Genomic DNA, 21,919 nt, shown 5'->3' with positions numbered 1-21,919 from the left:
TCAGGAAAGGGAGATGAGAATCTGGCCGGTGGTTCGTGAGGTTTTCTGAATGCAACCACAAGAGCCAGGACTTTATAGACACGGAAGTGGAAAGAAGGAGAATTCCCCACCAAGGAGGAATGGCTGATGAAGCTGGTGGAAGATGCTGAAAGGGAGAAATTCCCTGCTAAACCAAGAGGGCATAAGGAAGAATTGTTCAAGGAAGAATGGAGACCATTGTTATATTATCTGTCATACGAACATCCAGACATGAAGTCAAAGGCAGGATTTGAAATATAAGCAGAGGATCACTGATATACGACTTCGGGGCTTAGATAATATAAACATGTTTTTTAAAACAGGTGATAAAAAGGAGTAATGAAACAAACATCAAGAGGGGTGGGGAGTCAAGATGCATTCTGTATTTAGTTGTTTATTTAAAAAAAACCTCTGGTAGGTAGACAATAATAATAATAATAATATATTTTATTTATATCCCGCCCTCCCCAGCCGAAGCCGGGCTCAGGGCGGCTAACAACAATAAAACAGTACAAAAGTACAGCACAAACAACACTCTAAAATCATTCATTATAAAATTAAGTGTTTTGGAATATCTATGGAGACTTAATAATTTTTTTTTTAAAAAAAAATAAATTTAATAAATATAGCATCCACCCAGATTCTTAGGAAGCTGATACAATTTCAGTCCGTTTTGTTATTTTCACTTTTTTAATGTTCTGAAGTAACTTTGTAAACTTTTTTCTGAATGTCCTGCTTATCTTAAAATAAAGTGCTTTAGGGGTTATTGGCCTAAACAAGTGCTGCTGGATTTTATGAATCAGATTAAATAAGTAAATAAATAAAGAAGAATAAATAAATTGATAAAGAATAATAAAGCTGCTAGAATACTAGCCTGGCTTGTGCACAGACAATTTGTTTGTGAGTAGAGAAGTTTCTGCTCAAAGACGAGGAGCAAGTTGGCTCCATGTGCAACAGAAGATCACCTTCCGCAGAACATGTCGAAGGGGAAGGGAGAGTCAAAAGTTCAGAGCAACATTTCTCCCCTCCACCAAATCCAGAGAGCTTCCCTCTGTTGGAGAAGCCTTTCAAAGATCGGGAGGAAATTCACTTAAAGTTGCTTCGAAGCCACCAAGGCGCTACTTCCCTTCAGGGGGAGAACCAGAAGAGAGCGGCAGGAATCAAGCAGCCCAGACCCACCCAAAGCGGCCAGAGGGTGGGCTTGAGAAATCCCTCCCCATCGCAGGCTCCACCAGTCTCTGTCTCTAGCAGCCGCCAAGAAACAAGATCCCACCACCATGTATCCCGTTGACAGTACTGAGGATGTCATTTCTCAGCATTCTCCATTGATTGATTTTTATTTATTCATATTTATTCCTTTATTTATTGATGTACTGAACCTATATATCGCCCTATCCCTGGAGGTCTCAAGGTGGTTCAAAATATAAAACCACAACATCTATAATCAAAATAAAAACAACAACCCAATAATGCCCCCCCAACCCCCACATTTTAAAAGGGCTTAGGATGCCTGGGATACAAGGCTGGGACTCCTTCATCTGGCTGTTGTCCATCCCTGACTCTCCCACGTCTTCTTAAAAACCTCCAGTGAATCATAGAATGGGAGACTTGGAAAGGGACCCCAAGGTCCTCTAGTCCAGCCCTCTGCAATGCAGGAATCTCAGCTGAAGAATCCCAACAGATGGCCATCCAAACTCTGCTTAAAAACCTCCAAGGAAGGAGAGTCCATGGTTGGATCCAGCTCCTTCTTTGGTGCTTGTGAGCAAAGTTCAGGCCAAACTTCCAACTTCCAAGCACACCCCTTGACTTCTGTCCAACATGTTTTTCTCCAGTTCTGCACCTGCCGCTTGAGCCTGTCAAGACTCCAGAAAGTTATTGTGCTGAAACTTATTCCACTTAGAATAGTCGAAATTATAGTGATCTCATCTTCTAAAAGCTCAGGAGATGTTTTTGGAAATTGCATGAGCCTCGGAAAGCAACAACAGCATGGCAATATTAATTGCGCTGTGACTGGGAAAGAAAAAGTTGGTGCAGAGAATATTTCCTGTGTTGGAGACAGACTGAGTCAAGATGCAGAGCTGGCGAAAGAGGGGTGTGCCTGCCTTGCGCTTCCTAGCTCCGAAGGTAGAGTTGAAAACCACCCAGATTGGGAAAGCCCACCGAGTCTGGCCTTGCAGGAGTCTTTGGGTTCTTCTGCTATGCCTCCTTGGCAGGTAAGAGGAGGAGGAGGCAGAGCCAGAATGAGATCCCTGCTCCTTCTGTTGCTGCTTCTGCTGCTCATGATGCCCTTTGGAGTCTGCGGGAACCACAAGGCGAAATGCCCCTTGAATCTGGTCAGGGATGAAACGGATGCTCGCAATTACTACCGGCCTGGACACTTTCTCATCAGTGGGATCATATCTCCAAAACACCATCTTAAGACAATGCCATACATCTTTACTCAGACACCCTTCATCAGGAGTGAAGTGTATGTAAAATCATATGCGGATGGGTTTCACGGTCCTCCAGTCCTTGTAATGATTGAAATAGGAAAGAGCCCCTATCTCAGGGCTGGGGAGCCAAGGGCTGATGTTGCAGGACTGCCCTGCCCTGATCATTGGTCTTGCTGGCTGGGGGTGATGGGAGCTGGGGGGGTCCAGTAAAAAACCTCTCTTATTTCCTTCTTCCCTCTGTCTTCCTAAGTAAAACAATCCTGTTCCTATGTGTCTGTGTTGCTTTTAGTAGAATGCAAGGATGCCAGTGAATCTGGTCTGGGTTCAAAAGGATGCACTGAATTTCCCCACCTGCAGGATGCCATGAAACTCAGTGAATTTCCAAGGCACAAAGGTTTCATTCAATATTATTCCATTTGGACAATTCATAAACTGTCATTAAGGAATGCTACAATTTTGCAAATGGAATTTTAAGAGCCTCTTGGGGACCTTTGGTAGCTGAAGAGCAGGAAAGATGTGATTTAATTGAAAGGATAAATAAAATAGTATGTCAGGGGAATTCCTTGTAAGTGGACTTAGATCTCTAAAATGTGAAAAGTAATTAATCCTTTTTTGACCACACACAACTGGCCTCATTTCAAAGTATTGAGGTGTTTGACGTTTCTTCCTAAGCCAGAGGGTGGCATGAAACTCAAGCAATTTCCAAGCTGCTATGATTATTTTATGTTTATTCTGTTGGGATCATTTGTGAACAACCTTGTCACAGTTCTCTTTACACAATGCAAGGGGAGACCTACAGCCCATCATGGAGAAATCTGTCTCAGCTACATTAAAGGTTTTCTCCTCCAATCCCAGCACTTTCCCCTTTCTGTCATTTTTTTTTAAAAAATTAGAAGCGTTTTAAGAAACTCCTGAAAATGGCTGGATTTTTATGGGCGAAGAACAGGAGTGATATGCTGCAAATAAAATGATTATGTAAAATAATACAGACCAGAGGGTGTCCTCATTGGTGGAGTCGGTGATCCAAAATATGGGCAAAATTATAAATTTTACCACACACTCAAACCTGAAAGCCACCAGGCCTCATTTGTAACTAAAAGGGGACTGAGGTATTTGGTGCTTCCCCTCTTTCAATAAAATTGTCTCTTATCTACCTGTAGTCTAGCACCTTGGAAGGCGCCAAAGACCACTGCAGCAAAAGCAACCTCTGGAGCAGCTTCCCAGTATATCTCAAATGTTGAGGGGCGCCTTCATTTCTTACTCATAGAACCACAGTAGAAAAGAATCACAGAGTTGTAGAGATGGAAGGAACCCAGAGGAATCTCACCTGAAGCATCCATGACACATGGTCACCTTCGGAGGGAGTCTGTTCCACTGTTAAACAGCTCTGTGTGCTGTTTGAATTATAGCTCCTGTCATGGAGCAGCAGTCTCCAAATTTTTGTGGATAAATGAATGAATGAATGAATGAATGAATGAATGAATAAAAAATATACTAATATCTGTGGATCATATAATGTTTCCTTCCTCCCATTAATATGAATATCAGTTTCACTCTTTTTAAAGGATTCATTTATTGCAGGGAGTTAACTAGGTTCTTCTGGTACATGTTGTCTTTCCTGTCCACCATCCAAGAGATCAACCAGGATCTCAGTCTCTTACCCAACATCACCCTGGGCTACAACATCTATGAGAACTATTTAGATGCAAAGATGACTTCAGACGCCATGCTAGAGCTGCTTGCAGGCAGTGGATGCAATATTCCCAATTATCACTGTGGAGAACAGAATCACCTGCTGGCTGTTCTTGAAAGAGGCAGTACTGTCATCTCAAAAGTGATTTCAGCCTTGTCAGGCATCTACAAAATCCCACAGGTAAGTAGTGGGAGAGCATGGAAGCACAGAGAATTTCAACTGCATAAAATTCTACTTTCTTTCTGGAGAGGTCAAGTGGGGATATTTTTCAAAATGGAAAAATGCTGAGCTATGGATTCTACATCCCCTTTTCAAATCTGAGCCTTCACCAACTTGACACCTCCAGATGTTTCAGACTAAAACTCCCATCAGCCTCCGCTAGCAGAGATTTAGATATCAGTCATTTCATATGATTGAATACCTGTTATGCTGAAAGTAGAATAAATTGCTGATCTTTTGCTTTCCTTGCTAGATCAGTTATGGCTTCACTACCCAGTTTCTCGAAGGTAAAACCCTGTTCCCTTTTGTCTACCGGATGACTCCCAAAGAGGAAAGTCAGTACCAGGGGATTGTTGAATTGCTCCTGTATTTTGGATGGACGTGGATTGGCCTCTTCACTCCAGACAATGACAGTGGAGAAAGATTTGTGAGCGCTGTGAAACCTCTGATGCTCAGCAAAGGGATCTGCATTGCTTTATCAAAAAGAGTACCAGAAAGTTATTTTGATGAATTTATAACACCTGGGGAACCATTTTTCCTATGGAGACAAGTTGGGGTATTTGTTTCCTATATAACCAATGCACATGTTATCATAATACTCATGGCAATAAACCATGTCTATGAGAAGGAAATAGGCGCGAAAGTCTGGATCACAACAGCTTTGCTAGAAATCAGAATTGGCTTTTACATCCCATATCTATTCCAGCACCTCCATGGTTCTCTGTTCTTTGCAATTGAGACTGGAATAAGGAGCAGCAAAGGTGGCAAATATAAATTGCAGGCCAATCTTGTGGATTATTTCAATCAAGCATTCCAGTGTTCATATTCAAAGCATCTGTTGTCCGTGAAAGGCAGGATAAGATGCAGAGAGGAGGAGAAACTGCAGCCATTGCCCCAAGGGGAGCATGAGATAGTCCTGTCTGATGACAGCTATGGCACTTACATCAATGTTCAAGCTGTGGCTCAGGCCTTGCATGCTTCACTTTCCTCGAGATCCCAGAGGAGGCTGATGGTGGAGGAAGGAGAGCAATGGGGACACGCAAGGCTACAGCCGTGGCAGGTATTTCCTTCCCCCTATTGCAAACTGCAGTCCACACTGATGCTGATCTTGACTGGGGATAAACCTGTAAAATATCATAGTTACTATTACTAATAGTAGCTTACCTTCCAACATGTCTCCGATGAAAATAGGGATGTCCCATCCCATAACGATCCTTTTGCTATTTATACACAGGGCTTTCTTCAGGGGGAACTCGCTGGAACTCAGCTCCAGCAGCTCTCAACTGGGTGCCATTTGGACCTTTGGAGGGTCTGTAGTGATAATATTAGTATTATTCTGTTTATATATCAACTTTCATCTGAAGATCACAGGGTGGTTTGCAGAATAAAAATACAAAATGAGAATAGAAAAAGCAAACGAAAGAAAGAAAACAAGCAAACCAAAAGCACATTAAAAAGCCCAGAGATGGTTTAATCCACCCAAATCCTGGTTGCAGAATAACTTTCTCGCCTGGCACCTAAAGATTTGTCACAAAGGTGTCCAGGCAGCCTCTCTGGGAGAACATCCCCCAAGCGAGGAGCCACCACAGAAAAGTCTTGTTGTCATGCTGCCACCCTCCAGATATCTCTATTTTTTTAATATATATTTTATTTGTTGTTTTTTTCATTTCTTTCCAAGCTCCTGTATAGTTATTCTTAAAAATATTTATGTTTGTAGCTGTTATCCATACTCCTAAATATTAAACTTTCTTCTCAATCATCAGTTCTGTCACATTTTCCACCAATACTTTCGTTCTACCTTTATTTAGTTTAAAACCTGCTACTTCTCCAACTTGAGAATCTGTTCAAGACCTTGGTTGGCTAGCCATGGGGTCTTCTACAGTTACCACATGGTCATCTGCAAAGGCCTTGAGTTTATATGCTTTGTAACCTACTGTTGGGACGCGGGTGGCGCTGTGGGTTAAACGACAGAGCCTAGGACTCAGAAGGTCTGCGGTTCAAATCTCCGCGATGGGGTGAGCTCCCGTTGCTCAGTTCCTGCTCCTGCCAACCTAGCAGTTCGAAAGCACGTCCAAGTACAAGTAGATAAATAGGTACCGCTCTGGCGGGAAGGTAAACGGCGTTTCCATGTGCTGCTCTGGTTCGCCAGAAGCGGCTTAGTCATGCTGGCCACATGACCCGGAAGCTGTACGCCGGCTCCCTCGGCCAATAAAGCGAGATGAGCGCCGCAACCCCAGAGTTGGCCGCGACTGGACCTAATGGTCAGGGGTCCCTTTACCTTTACCTTTAACCTATGTTTTCCGTTTTATTTCTTCATCTGATCTTCTACTTCTGGCCAGGGTCTCTAAAACTAAAATAATAATGGTGACTGAGGATATCCCTGTCTTGTCCCTTTCATTATTTTGAATTTTTCTGTTATTACGTTGTTTACTATCATCATAGCCTGTTAGTCAAAATAAATTGAGTCAATTCCTCTAAGTACAGTGGTACCTCGGGTTACAGACGCTTCAGGTTACAGACTCTGGCAACCCAGATATAGTACCTGGGGTTAAGAACTTTGCTTCAGGATGAGAACAGAAATCGCGCAGCGGCAGCGTAAGGCCCCATTAGCTAAAGTGGTACCTCAGGTTAAGAACAGTGTCAGGTTAAGAATGGACCTCCAGAACAATTTAAGTTCTTAACCTGAGGTACCACTGTAATGACTCTCTGAATTTCATCATCTCTATAGTCTTCTTCGTAGAAGTCCATGAAAAAATGGTCAAAGGCCTTCTCTGCGTCTATAAAAATCAACACTGCTTGCTTATCATTTCTAACCTCCAGATATTCTATTATATCAATTATATTCCTTATATTCTCCTTCATCTGGCGGCCTGGCGAAAAACCAGCCTGGTCCTGATGAATTAAATCCATTAATAGCACTTTCATGTCGTTTGCCAATAGATCTGCAACAGTTTATAGTCATTATTTAATAGAGAAATCAGCCTATCATTTTTGACTGATAATAGATCTGTATCTTTTTTCAGAATCAGCGTAATCTAAGTATCTTAAAACTTTTAGTGGTTGTGCCAAATAATCTTGTAATTTCTTATAGTACTTTGCTGATAGCCCCCCTGGCCCTGGTGTTTTCCCCATTTTGGCTTGATTAATTGCCTGTTGTAGCTTCCCAGTTTCTTAATGCTGGTGCTTTCCCCTGCCATTCCAGCTTCACCCTTTCTTGAGAGAAATCCAGTGTCTGAATACTTCCAGGGGCAGACTGTGCTTGGGTGAGAACTGGGAGCTGCCAGCGGACTTCAATATTATGAACTGGGCGATGTCTCCCAATAAGTCTCGTGCCCTTGTGAAAATTGGAAATATAAGGAGAGGAGCATCTGCTGGCATAAAGTTCACCATTAACCCAGAAGCCATTCAGTGGAACAAGAAATTCAATAAGGTAGGGGGGATAATTGGGGGAGGGGGCTAGGAGATCCTGATTGTGCTCTTCCTTGAACAACCACTGCAGAATGACCATGTCAGGTTGACTGTCCAGTAACAGCTGGAACCAGCACACCTTCTTTCTACAGCAGCTGAGATAGGAGGGGGAATTTGGGATGCTCAAATAAAGGATATTGACCTTTCATACATGCAGAAGGATGAAAAGTAATTTATTTTATATATGATAATTACAGATTTATTGTATATTTTTTTAAGTTTGTGAGTAAGCTTACTTGTATTAAATTTGTCTCAATTTGTGGTTGATGTGGTGAAATTTGGAAAATGAATTAAGGCAATTTGGCAAAAAAACCCCAAAACCCAACTCTCCTTTCAGTTGGGCATTGAACAGCAAAGCGCTTTCTCTCTCTCTCTCTGACACACACAAACACGAGAATGAACCGTGTGAGAGATTATTCGAATCCTGAAATTTGGGGGAATCACATGTCAGACCCATTGTCATTTGCTTTGAAGTTCTTTTAAGAAGGGAAACAGGTAAATGGAGAAGAGGAAACAGAGTTCTGTGGCTCAAACCTCAGCTGTACTGAACTCAATTTAAAGCACAAGATATTCTGGTCACCCCAATGGTCAGCGGGGGGTTGAAAGGACCCTGATGAGGGGTCAAGGCTGCATTCCAGAGATCATGTTCTGCAGCTAAAGAGAACTGACCGCATTAAGGGAATGGGGAGATGGCAGGAAACTGGGGGTCTTGGCTGCTGGAAACGGCAACTGGGATCTCTCAGGATTCCCTGCCAGACAGACCCATCTCCAACCTGTATGTGATTGATATAGAGCTGTGATGATTTCCTGGATGATTCATTGGGGGCCACAACTGCAAATCTTTGGGTAGATCAGGGTTCCCCAAACTTGGGTCCCCAGCTGTCTTTGGACTACAGCTCCCATCATCCTGAGCTGGCAAGACCAGTTGTCAGGGATCACCACCATGCTATAGAGATCGCGTTGAGTGAATTACATACACACAAATACTCCTAACTGTTCCTCTTTGTTGCACCTTCTTGTCTTTCTGGTTAGGCCGTACCTCGTTCCAGGTGTACAGAAAGATGTCGACCTGGATATGCCAAGGTGGTTCTCGAAGGAAAGCCCATTTGCTGCTATGCTTGTGCTCAGTGTGCAGAAGGGACCTTCTCCACTCGGGAAGGTGGGTGATTCCAAGGGGGAAGAAATTCCTGGAGAGAGTAAACACAGGGCAGAAATTCAGTCTCACACACTTTTTGTGAGAATTCTGCAGACATAGGGGAATGGGAATCCTTCCTTGACTTCCTTAGTATTAATCACCTTTATTACATCCAGGAAGTGAGTTGATAGGAATGACCATAAGGAAGAAATATCTGGGGTGCAAACTGGGCAGCTGTGAGAGGAATGCCCGCAAAGCATTCCTTTTTGATTTTTTAGACCAAGCCACACAAAAAGGAAATAATGTTGACACTTATCAAAAATAATAGATAGACGATGAAAAGCAGCAAATTACTAACAGCAAAAGCACAATAAAAATAAATACTTCATGTGAAAATTATTACAATATAATCTATGGACCGTTTTGATCTCACTGCTATGAACAATGAATGGAAGCAATGTCTGCATTTTAAAGGTTCAGACAAAGAGGAATAGGCAGGATCCAAACAATGCAGTTAACAGAAGTGGAGTGGTCACTGCCTCTCAGTTGATCCTAGATCACCATGTTAATCGAGCACAGATCATTAGGGATGTAAGTGATGCTGCAGCCATTCTTTTTCTCTTCCCCAGATGCAGAACATTGCACCAAATGCTCAGAAGATCACCATTCAAAAAAGGACAGAGATCAATGTGTCCCCAAGATTACCACCTTCCTGACTTATGGAGAATATTTGGGAATTGTTTTAGCTTCCATTGCCCTCTTATTGTCCTTAATAGCAGGCATTGTGTTGGGAATCTTCATTAAATACAAGGAAACTCCCATAGTCAAAGCCAACAACCGGGACCTCTCCTACATCCTGCTCGTCTCCCTCCTGCTTTCCTTTCTGTCCTCCTTCCTCTTCATCGGGCGCCCAAGGAAAGAGACCTGCCTTCTCCGACAAACGGCCTTCAGCATCATCTTCTCAGTTGCTGTTTCTTCTGTCTTGGCAAAGACCATCACGGTGGTGCTGGCCTTCCTGGCCACAAAGCCCGGGAACAGGGCGAGGAGATGGCTGGGCAAGAGTCTGGCCAACTCCATTGTCATCTCCTCTTCTGGGGGGCAAGTTCTCATCTGCACCATCTGGCTGGGCTCTTCTCCCCCATTCCCAGAGCCCGACATGCACTCCCAGGTGGAAGAGATCATCCTGCAATGCAACGAAGGGTCTGTGGCCATGTTTTACGTTGCCCTCGGCTACCTGGGCTTCTTGGCTGCCACCTGCTTCACGGTGGCTTTCCTAGCCAGGAAGCTGCCCGGCTCCTTCAACGAAGCCAAGCTGATCACCTTCAGCATGCTGGTCTTCTGCAGTGTTTGGGTGTCTTTTGTGCCCACCTACCTGAGCACCAAGGGCAAGTACATGGTGGCCGTGCAGATCTTCTCTATGTTGGCCTCCAGTGCTGGGCTTCTGGGCTGCATCTTCCTTCCCAAGTGCTACATTATTGTGCTGAGGCCTGATCTGAACACAAAGGAGCACCTGACAACCAGAAATTAAGGGGGCATCCGATTCTTAAAATAGTCCATGTTCATGATGTCCAGAAGTGCATAAAGGAAACACAGCTACTCGTCTATGTTGCTCCTTCTCAACCACTGAAAGAGATTGTGTTCATTCTTAGCCCTGGTTTTGTGTAGTCCTGTTGACATGAACAGTAAGATGGGAGGAAATGTTCTGCTACCTTGCTTTGCCAATGACTACAATGAGTCCTGGTCTACTGCCCTTAGTTTGTAAACTATTATCTTCTAATAATTTTGTGTTTGGGGAACTTATATTTATCTCACAACAAGATAGGCTGGAGGGAGAGAGGAGTTAGGTTTTTGAGTCTGTTTGCTTTGTCATGACTACCTATTAACCATATCAATTCTAATATTCCCCAATACTGTTTGGTTATGCCAGTTCTATGTATTCAATTTTCTATGCTCCTTTTCCCGCATTTATGCGCTATCATTCATAAGCTCACTTCACATCATTTCGTTCTCCTAAGCTTTGTATATCAATAAACTGAGAAATTCATTTAAGACATCTTCCGTAGTCTGTTGGTTTAATTTCTGTATTGTGTAAGCTCTGCTCCCTGTTCCAAAGAGTAGCAGCTGACCTTAGCCAAGCCGTGACTGGGATCCAATGAATTTTATTGCATTGACCAGGGTTAGGGATAGGGCTTGGTGCGGGCGAGGCAGGCGGGAAGAGAGGGCAGAGGGAACTCCGGCGCTCACGGGAGTGGCAGGCCGCCTACGCCAATCTGGGCGAGTCATTGTGAAAGGAGGTGGGGAGGGCGTTCCACAGGGCAGGCGCCACCACCGAGAAGCCCCTCTGCCTGGTTCCCAGTTTGTGGCACAGGTCATCATCCGATGAATTTAGAGCTTCATTTATTCCTGTGTTTATATTTAAAGAATTTATGCATTTTAAAAGTATTGCACATTGATCGTAATATTAAGAATGCACTTAAATTTACTACGCACAACAATGAATAAGTGATTGCAATGCACACACAGTTAAACAGCATAAATATTTGTTAACGAAGTCTAATCTTGTTGTGATTATTATTACTTTTATTGCTACTAATACCAGTGGCTTACAAGACTCAGCTCTATTCTGCCTTGGTCAGTCCCCACCTGGAATACTGTGTCCAGTTCTGGGCACCACTATTTAAGAAGGATGTTGACCAATGGGAAGAAACCCCTCATCCCCCAGAGAGATGCCGGCTCAGAGAGCCCCCTGAGCTTAGACTACGAAGCCTCTGAGGGCGTGCAGAGTGCAAATCCCCCAGGGGCCCCTCTCTCTCCCGGGCCCACCTGGGGGCCCTGCCCCTGCCAGCCTCTCCGGCCTCTGAGGGCGTGCAGAGTGCAAATCCCCCCAGGGCCCCTCTCTCTCCCGGGCTCACCTGGGGGCCCTGCCCCTGCCAGCCTCTCCGGCCTCTGAGGGCGTGCAGAGTGCAAATCCCCCCAGGGGCCCCTCTCCCTCCTGGGGGCCCTGCCCCTGCCAGCCTCTCCGGCCTCTGAGGGCGTGCAGAGTGCAAATCCCCCCAGGGGCCCCTCTCCCTCCTGGGGGCCCTGCCCCTGCCAGCCTCTCTGGCCCTTGGTTGACTCTGGCCAGCTGGACGGGCTGCAGGCGCTGGTGTCCCTGGCGGACGAGGAGGGTCATGTGGCCCTCGGAGGGGAAGGGGCCACCTTCAAAAGGCCCTGCGACTCCCGCCAGCCTCCACCGGCACGGTTCACACGGGGGGGGCAGACTTCCCAGCATGCATTGCCAGCTCCGTTGGGCCAATGGTCGAATCCCAGCATGAATAAATTTGAAATTTACTCGTTTTTCCAGTGTATAACCAAATAATTCAATTTCAAGGAGTCTTATGTTCGGCTTCGCTTATTAGCTTTATGGATAAATTAACCTCTATTAGGTTTCATTTCATTTCCCTCACGTTCTTCTTCCCAGCATGCTTTGCTGCCCCTTCTTCTCACAAACAAGGATCCTGTGTCCTATAATTGAAATTTACTCATTTTCCAATGTATAACTAAATAAATTAATCCCAAATTGTCTTTGGTTAGGTTTCACTTATTAGCTTTATTGGTAAATTACCCTTTATTAGGTTTCATTCCCTCACATCCTTCTTCCCAGCATGCTTTGCTGCCCTTCTTCTCACAAACATGGATCCAGCTTCCTTTAATTGAAATTTACCCATTTTCCAACGTATAACTGAATAAATAAATCTGAAGGTGTCTTTTATTAGGTTTCACTTATTAGCTTTATTGGTAAATTACCCTTTATTAGGTTTCATTCCCTCACATCCTTCTTCCCAGCATGCTTTGCTGCCCTTCTTCTCACAAACATGGATCCAGCTTCCTTTAATTGAAATTTACCCATTTTCCAACGTATAACTGAATAAATAAATCTGAAGGTGTCTTTTATTAGGTTTCACTTATTAGCTTTATTGGTAAATTACCCTTTATTAGGTTTCATTTCCCTCACATCCTTCTTCCCAGCATGCTTTGCTGCCCCCCTTCTCCAAACAAGGATCCTGTTTCCTATAATTGAAATTCACCCATTTTCCAATGTATAACTGAATAAATACATGTGACAGTGTCTTTTGTTAGGTTTCACTTATTAGCTTTATTATAAATTATCCTTTATTAGGTTTCATTTCCGTCACGTCCTTCTTCCCAGCATGCTTTGCTGCCCTTTCTTCTCACAAACAAGGATCCTGTTTCTTATCATTTTATTTTTCTCTTATTCTTCCATTTAAACTTCATGGAGGGGCAGAGCAATGGAAAAACAGAGAAGGCTTTTCCTCACAGCCTTTCCCTCGCCCTTCCCAGGCTGCCCTGCGCAACCTTCCTCCTGGCCTGCTAATAAACTAATAATCATCAATTTTTATACTCATATTTTATTTTATTTTTAATTCTTTATTAGCTCTTACAAATTACATTAACGGTCCTCCTCCAGCCTCAGCAGTTTGTTTGTTTTTTGTCTTTTTGTTTCTGTACTATCTGTCGCTCAATGTTTTAAATCCCCTGTTTCACTTATTTTGATTATTCCAAGTGGAATAAGTTTCATCACACTAACTTTCCGAAGTCTTGAATGGCTCTGGCAGCAGGTGCAGAGCTGGAGAAAAACATGATGATGAAAAGTCAAAAGGTGTTTTGGGGAATTGGAAGTTTGGCCTGAACTTTGCTCCCAAGGACCAAAGAAGAGCCCTGCATCTGGATCCGACCATCGACTCTCCTTCCTTGGAGGTTTTTAAGCAGAGTTTGGATGGCTAGCTGTTAGGGATGCTTTAGAGAGCCAGTGTGGTGTAGTGGTTAAGAGCGGTGGACTCGTAATCTGGGGAACCGGGTTCGCTTCCCCGCTCCTCCACCTGCAGCTGCTGGGTGACCTTGGGCCAGTCACACTTCTCTGAAGTCTCTAAGTCTCACTCACGTCACAGAGTGTTTGTTGTGGGGAAGGAAGGAAAAGGAGATTGTGAGCCGCTTTGAGACTCCTTAGGGTAGTGATAAAGCGGGATATCAAATCCAAACTCTTCTTCTTCTTCTTCTAGTTGGCCACTTTGGGTGGATTTGATTCCTGCCAATCCCTTCTGGTTCTCCCCCTGAAGGGAAGTAGCGCCTTGGTGGCTTCAGAGCCACTTCAAGTGAATTTCCACCACTTCTTTGAAAGGCTTCTCCAACAGAGGGAAGCTCTCTGGGGTTGGTGGAGGGGAGAAAGGTTGCTCTGAGCCTTAGACTCTCCCTTCCCCTTTGACATGTTCTGCGGAAGGAGAGCTTCTGTTGCACATGGAACCAACTTGCTCCCCGTCTTTGAGCAGAAACTTCTCTACTCATAAACAAATTGTGTGCGCAGAAGCCAGGCTAGCATTCTAGCAGCTTTGTTATTCTTTATCAATTTATTTATTAATATTTATTTACTTTCTTACTTAATTATTTAATCTTTCATAAATTCCATGCACTATTTTGGCCAATCACCCCTAGAGCGCTTTACATCAAGATAAGTCAGGATGATCATAACAAAGTTTACAGTCTTACTTTAGAACATTCCAAAAGTTAAAATAATAAAACAGAATCAATTTACCTCAACTTCCTAAGAATCTGGGTGGATGCTTTCTTTATTACATTAAAAAAAGTTTAAAAATTATTAAGTCTCCACAGATATTCCAATCACTTGTCTTCGTATACAGTTTAAAAAAACAAACAAAACCCCCCACATAATTTCTTCTTGACTCTCCACCCTCCCTTCTCTATGTTTGTTTTTGTTACTTCTTTTTATCAGATGTTTTAAAAAGCATGTTTTTATTATCAAAGCCCCAATGTCGTATTTCAGTAATCCGCTGCTTCTATTTCAAATCCTGCCTTTGACTTCATGTATGGATGATAGTTTAACAAATAAGATATCAATGGTCTCCATTCTTCCTGAAAAGATTCATCCTCATGTCCTCTTAGTTTAGCAGGTAATTTCACCATTTCAGCATATTCCCCCAGTTTCATAAGCCAATCCTCCCTCTCTCCACTTCTGTGCACATAAAGTTCTAGCTGCTGTGGTTGCATACATACATAAACTAGTCAGCTTTCTCGGGACCTTTAATTATTAAATTTATATAGGAGCCTTCATTGGATTGCTACAGGTTGAATTGCTATAAGAATAAGTGTTTAGTAAACTTTCTACTAGTCTGGAGAGATGAAAGTCTAAGTAGGATGCAATCTTAGCTAATGAATCTAAGTGCTTTACCAGTGGCTGTTCTGTCAATTATTTTCACTTCCCATCTGATCTTGGTTTTGCTCTATAAATGGGGACCTGAATGGGAGGAACCAGAGTTGGAGGAGGAGGCCTCTCGCTCTTCCTTCCTGACTGAGCATAAGATGCCTCCTCTTAAAAGGTTTGGCAGGCAGGGAATACAACTATTTGGCATGGTCTCATTTCTCCCCCTCCAATGCTGAAATTGTTGCTTGCTCGCTCTTCATCTGGTGATCCACTCAACATCAGTGCACAAGGTGTCAGATCCAGGCAATGGAATCTGAAATGTGATTTCCCCAAATTTCAGAATTCGAATAATCTCTCAACCACAAATGAAGACCAATTTAATACGAATTGGTTCCCTTCCCTCTGTTATGAGGGATGACAGGAGAGGTTAGGAGATTATTGAAGGCCAGAAATTCTGCTTTTAGAACTGGGGGGACCGGGTATTGTATGGCATAGAAAGAGCGAACTTGAAGAGGGGTATCAGGAAAGCAAAAGCGGAGTACAGAGGAAAAATTGAGGACCGTCTGAGAAATCATGATACTAGACAAATGTGGCAGGGAGTCCAACATCTGACTGGTTATAAATCAAGGAATTCATCAGTGGTAGAGAGTACTGCTTCCTTGGTGGGAGAGCTGAATACCTTCTTTGCCCGATTTGAGGTGACACCAACAGTGACTCCAACACGGATGCCAGAGCTATTGGCATCACTACCTACAGGAAATGCTGCCAGGGTGGAAGAGGGAGAAGTGAGGCAAATATTAAAGGAGGTAAACACAAGGAAGGCTATGGGCCCAGATGGGGTGGCTGGCAGGGTGCTAAGAGATTGTTCGGACCAACTGGCAGGAATCTTTACGGAGATTTTTAACCAGTCTCTGGCCCAAGCCACTGTTCCACCCTGTCTGAAATCCGCTACCATTATACCCCTGCCAAAAACATCAAAGATAGACAGTCTGAATGATTTTCGCCCTGTGGCGCTGACACCCATTATAATGAAATGTTTCGAAAAACTGGTGAGGGACCGCATCTTATCTTGTCTGCCAGTGGGACTTGACCCTTACCAGTTTGCGTACAAGGCAAAGAGATCCACAGCTGTGGCAATGGCTTTACATGCTGTCCTGACTCATTTGGAGAAGCAAGGGAACTATGCGAGACTGTTATTTGTAGACTTTAGTTCTGCATTTAATACTATTCTTCCGCATAGATTGGTGCCCAAATTATTAGACCTGGGACTTCCACCATGTTTGTGCAGGTGGATATTAGACTTTCTATCAAACCGTTCCCAATGGGTCAGGTTGGGTTCCCACGTCTCTGCAGATCTCATCACGAATACGGGGACGCCGCAGGGGTGCGTGTTGAGCCCGCTTTTATATACGCTCTATACAGCTGACTGTGCCCCCAAATACCCCAGTAATAAGATCATTAAGTTTGCAGATGATACAACGGTGGTTGGTTTAATTACTGCTGGAGAGGGGGAGGCGGCCTATAGGAAGGAAGTCGAGCAGTTGGGGGAGTGGTGCAGGAAAAACAACTTACTCCTTAACTTAAAGAAAACAAAAGAGATCATTGTGGACTTTAGGAAACGTAAATTGAATATTCAGCCACTTATTATTGAGGGAAAGTGCGTGGAACAGGTTTCGGTGTTTCGATTTCTGGGAATGGAGTTGAGAGACGACCTAACCTGGGGAGAGAACAGCAAAGACCTGGTGAAGAGAGCACAGCAGATGTTATATTTTCTGAGAATTCTCCGGAAAAACAATCTCTCAAAGGACCTGTTGATGGCATTTTACCATTGCACTGTGGAGAGCGTACTAACTTATGGTCTGTGCGTGTGGTTTGGGAGCTGCACAGCCAGGGGAAAAACAATGCTATCCAGGGTTGTAAAGACTGCGGAGAGAATAATTGGGTGCACTCTTCCCACCTTAGATGGGAAGCGGCAGAGATAGCACATGACAGTACGCGGCAGAGATAGCACATGACAGTACGCACCCCGGAAATGATCTCTTTCAGCTTCTCCCTTCTGGAAGAAGGTATAGGGTTACAAAGGCCAGGACTAGCCGTCTGGGAAACAGTTTCTATGCTAATGCAATTCTGGCTCTAAACGCAGCATAAGGGGTCTCTGTAGTATAGTGTATTTTAAAATGGGGTTTTAGAGTTTTTAGGGGGTTTTGAATGTTTTATGTAGTTTTGTAATAGTTTTATGGAGTTTTTATGTAGTTTTATGTAGTTTTGTGGTAGTTTTATATAGTTTTATGTAGTTTTTCAATTTCATTGTTCCGCAAGGGACAATGACAATAAAGATATCGTAATCGTAACCGTTAAGAGGCATGCAAGGTTTCTTCTTACCGCTGATTTATTTTCCTAGTTATTTCTAATTCACATGCCGTTCCTTTCCGTTAACCTTATATTACAATAGGGTTGTTGTTGTTGTTGTTGTTGTTGTTGTTGTTGTTGTTGTTTTTTAAAAAAGCTTATCATCCTTAACAATCAGCTGTCAACTTGTCAATTCCTGCACATACATTATTTTACCATTTGCAACATCTACAAGTGAGCTTACTCCACAAATTTTAAAAAATCCACAATAAATCAGTAATTATCATTTCTTTTTCTTTTTTTTTCTTTTTTTGCATCTTACTGGTTTTTTTGTGTTTTTTAAAAAAATATTTTATTAAGGATTTTCTTGTTTTACAGAAGTAAGTGTAATGCCTTGTATTTTTTCCCCCATGTAACATTTTTACAAATCCGTTTCATTTGTTGAGGCATTAGGGGGAGAAGAAAAAAAAGAAAAAAGAAAGGGGGGTGGGGAGAGGCAAGATGGATGGGGTGGGGTCGGGTGGCGGTGTTTCTATTATGTTTAATGTATGTAGAGTTTGGTGTCAGCCTTGCTTGTGTTGTTCATTTGTGTTCCTTTGGTGGTGAGAGAGGTTGGGGTTGGCCTAGGGTGTGATTGGCTGTGGTGGTCTTTGTTTTTGTGTGTGAGTGGGGTGGGTGGGTGTTTTGGATCAGGTTAGCCATACTGATTTGTATGCTGTTGGTGGATTATTGTCATTGTCCTGTTGGGCTGTGTATGTGATAAAGGGGAGCCATACCGGGGTGAAGGCGTCTTCTTCTGTTTGTCCCCGTGTCAGTTTTAGTTTATTAGTTAATTTTTCTAGTAGGGCTGTTTCCCATACTATTTGGTACCATTGGTCCATGCTTACTCCTGACAGGTCTCTCCAGTGTCTGGTTATGGTGTTTCTGGCTGCTGAAAGTAGGCTGGTTATGAGTTCTTTGTGGTGTAAATTTCTAAAATAAATTACTTTCCATCCTTCTGCATGAATGAAAGCCCAATAGTTCATTTTTACTAGGCGTTTCCCCTTTTCTTCTTAATTGCATAGTCCATTCAATCAAAGATTTTAAAAATCTCAGTCTGGCTCGGAAATAGATGGTGTCTTCTCTGAGCACCTCTGGGCTCTATGCTTTCTTTGAGCACCCCAAATCCCCCTCCTATCTCAGCTGCTGTGGAAAGAAGGAGTGGTGGTTGCAGCTGTTATTGATGGTCAAGACACCATTGGTCAACCTGATATGGTCATTTTTCAGCAGTTGTTTAAGGAAAAACATAATAAGGATCTCCTCGCCTTCTCCCTCTGTGATTTCCCCTACCTTGTTGAATTTCTTGGGCCACTCAATGGCTTCTGGGTTAATGGTGAACTTTATGCCAGCAGATGCCCCTCTCCTTATATCCCCAATTTTCACAAGGACATGAGACTTATTGGGAGACATCACCCAGTTCCCAATATCGAAGTCCGCTGGTAGCTCCCAGTTCTCATCCAAGCACAGCCTGCCCCTGGAAGTATTCAGACACCGGATTTCTCTTAAGAAAGGGTGAAGCTGGAATGGCAGGGAAAAGCACCAGCATTAAGAAACCGGGAAGCTAAGATGTCCTACTCACTTCGACCTCTTATGATTTGGGGCCTGCGTGTATCTCATGTAGACTAGAATTCCTATTCAGGCTTTTTTTGTAATACATTAAAGCATTTATTTAGAGTGCATATAAAATAACAAGGAGCTTTACAGATTAAGTTTAATACAAAAGACAAGTTAATACATTCTTAAAATCCACAAAAGCCATAGATACTCAAAATGTCCTAAAAGTCAGTGTTCATGAATGTGCTTGCGAACAATCACACTGAAACTAGCAGAGAGAGCACAATTTCTGCAGGAGTCCCCTTTAGCTCTAGTGAAGTTTATCCCACAACACAGGGGTCATTGCAGAGAAGGCCTTCACAGACCCTGCAATCCTCACCTGAGGCCCTTTTTTGAGTGGCACCTCTATGAAAGATCTGGAGGGTGGCGGATAGAGAATTCACCTTTTTTTCAGAACCAAAGCCATCTGTTGGACGAAGTGACTCAATATGGATATCCAATGAATTATCATTAAGAAGAACAACAAAAAGTAGAGATATGACCAAGGACACTTTCGGATCATAACCAATTACTACTTGAATTAAAAGATGAAAAAACACATCATTCAGGTGGAGATGAAACGATGGACTTCTTGCTAACCAAACAATTTTACTTAAAGCTGAAAAAGCTTTGAAAGATTATTTTGAGTTCAACTTAAATCAAGGAATGGATCTGAAGGTTGTCTGGGACTCAAGTAAGGCAGTAATGTGGGCTTTTTCATTCAAGAAAATGCTTTCTAAAAGAAGATAAGAGAACAAAATAATCCCAGACCTGCTGGAAGAGCTGATTGAAAATGAAAATATTTGATGCTGTTAAATCAAGAAACTGAATGGAAGATTAAAACGTTATGGCAGAATTTTTTTGAATTTGCCAACCAGCCAGGCAAGCTGCTGGCATGGCAGCTAAAGAAGAAGCAGGCCATGAACTTAATAAAAAAACTAAATATAGAAGGAAAAATAACCCAAAAGATATAAGAAAGCAATATGTAAGGTATTATTAAGAACTGTATCAAGTCAGTAAAGAGAACATAAATAATAGTGAAGAATATTTAAAGCAGAATAACCTCCCAAAAATTGTAAAAGAGAAACTCAATTCATTAAATGCATCTAGCACCATGATGGAGCTACAACAGGCAATTATTCAAAATGGGAAAAACTCCAGGGCCAGATGGGCTATCAGAAACTAAAGAAACTAAAGAAACTACAAGATTATCTGGCACAACCACTAAAAGATGTAATGAACGAAATATTAAATATAGGGAAAGTGCCAGATGCTTGGAAAGATGCTTACATTATAGGGATTCTGAAACAAAACACGTATCTATTATCAGTCAAAAAATTTAGGCCCATCTCTCTATTAAATAATGGCTATAAACTGTTTGCAGACATATTGGCAAACCACATTAATTCCACAGAGGAATTAACGCAATTTATTCTGATAGTAAATAATGTAATAACAGAAAAATGCAAAATAATGAAAGGGACAAGACAGGGATGTCCCCTGTCACCATTATTGTTGATTTTAGTTTTAGAGACCCTGGCCAGAAGTATAAGATCAGATGAAGAAATAAAAGGAAAAACAGTAGGTTACAAAGCATATAACCTTAAAGCATTTATACACCGCCCATCTGGTATAACCTTGTGGTAACTGTAGAAGACCCTGTGGCTAGCAGGGTCTTGGAACAGATTCTAAAGTTTGGAGAAGTAGCAGGCTTTAAACTAAATAAAAGTAAAAACAGCTAAGAATATAAATATTTTTAAGGATAACTATAGAAGAGCTAGGAGAGAAATAAAGAAAAACTTAGAAGTGTGTGGAAGAATGAATTTAGCGCAATTGGGAAGGGTATCATTAACTAAAATGAATGTATTGTCAAGAATGCTATTTCAAACAATACCCTTGATCAGCAATCCAGGACACTTCAAAGAATGGCAGAAAGATATTACAAAATTTATCTGGCAGGGGAAGAAGCCAAGAATAAAATATAATTTGTTGATAGATTCTAAAGACAAAAGCAGATTCTCCCTACCAGATTTAAGACTATATTATGAGGCATCCTGTTTATGCTGGCTAAGGGAAGGGATGTTATTTTAAAAAAAAACCCTGATGTTTTAGAAGGTCATGACAATAGATATGGTTGGCATGCATGTTGGTGGTATGAGAAGGTTTAAAGTACATAGAGCTTTCTTAAATCATGTTGTAAGAGTCCTGCAGCTGGATCCCACCATGGACTCTCCTTCCTTGGAGGTTTTTAAGCAGAGGTTGGATGGCCAACTCTAATGGATGCTTTAGTTGAGATTCCTGTATTGGAGAGAGTTACCCCTGGAAAAAAAGCCCACTGTATAAATAGTAAAATACCATTATGGAAAGGGATGTCCCTATTTTCATCGGAGAAATGTTGGGGAGTATGCTACTCTTACTAAGACTAACAATGATATTTTACAGGTCTCTCCACAGTCGAAATCAGCATCTGCGTGGATTGCAGTTTTCAAAAAGGGGAAGGAAATACCTGCCATGGTCAGATCCAGCTCCTTCTTTGGTCTTTGTGAGTAAAGTTCAGGCCAAACTTCCAACTCTCCCAAACACACCCCTTGACTTCTGTCCAACATGTTTTTCTCCAGCTCTGCACCTGCTACTTGAGTCATTCAAGACTTCAGAAAGTTATTGTGGTGAAACTTATTCCACTTGGAATAATCAAAATTATAGTCATCTCATCTTCTGAAAGCTCAGGAGATATTTCTGGAGATTACATCACCCTC

At 42.5% G+C, this 21,919-nt stretch overlaps 4 protein-coding genes across 6 annotated transcripts in view; 2 read left to right on the top strand and 2 right to left on the bottom strand.

Annotated features, from left to right (window-relative positions):
* LOC310697183 (uncharacterized protein) overlaps positions 1-21,919 on the bottom strand; it is a gene marked incomplete at its 3' end in the record, with an annotated part of 116,652 nt that overhangs the window by 48,386 nt on the left and 46,347 nt on the right. The window contains exon 3 of the mRNA XM_083483505.1: positions 11,789-12,037. Within this exon, the coding sequence (XP_083339631.1) occupies positions 11,789-12,037 (249 nt within the window). The remainder of the gene's footprint in view (positions 1-11,788; positions 12,038-21,919) is intronic.
* LOC310697573 (vomeronasal type-2 receptor 26-like) lies at positions 1,490-10,891 on the top strand. Its single transcript, XM_083484302.1, has 6 exons — positions 1,490-2,485; positions 4,032-4,323; positions 4,616-5,422; positions 7,565-7,792; positions 8,863-8,989; positions 9,595-10,891. Exons 1-6 carry the CDS (start codon positions 1,668-1,670, stop codon positions 10,491-10,493), a joined length of 3,171 nt encoding a protein of 1,056 aa, XP_083340428.1. The 5' UTR covers positions 1,490-1,667; the 3' UTR covers positions 10,494-10,891.
* The window catches only part of LOC310697522 (uncharacterized protein), a 53,579-nt gene continuing 44,566 nt past the window's right edge, over positions 12,907-21,919 (top strand). Inside the window, exon 1 of the mRNA XM_083484241.1 lies at positions 12,907-12,924. The gene's annotated coding sequence lies outside the window, so the exon portion shown is untranslated. The remainder of the gene's footprint in view (positions 12,925-21,919) is intronic.
* Positions 14,015-21,919, bottom strand: part of LOC310697536 (uncharacterized protein) — a 38,903-nt gene continuing 30,998 nt past the window's right edge. For 2 of the 3 annotated variants that reach the window (XM_083484257.1, XM_083484256.1), the window contains exons 3-4: positions 18,861-19,088; positions 16,304-16,899 (exon numbers count right to left, since the gene is read on the bottom strand). In XM_083484257.1, coding sequence (XP_083340383.1) covers positions 16,816-16,899; positions 18,861-19,088 — 312 coding nt within the window. In that variant the 3' untranslated portion in view covers positions 16,304-16,815. Of the gene's footprint in view, positions 16,900-18,860; positions 19,089-21,669; positions 21,903-21,919 lie in introns of those variants that run through there. The other variant, XR_014521042.1, reaches the window with a different exon arrangement.

Source organism: Podarcis liolepis (assembly GCF_965112155.1).
Source record: "Podarcis liolepis genome assembly, chromosome: 18".
In the NCBI taxonomy this organism is placed as follows: domain Eukaryota; kingdom Metazoa; phylum Chordata; class Lepidosauria; order Squamata; family Lacertidae; genus Podarcis; species Podarcis liolepis.
This window is presented reverse-complemented; position numbering and strand designations above follow the sequence as displayed.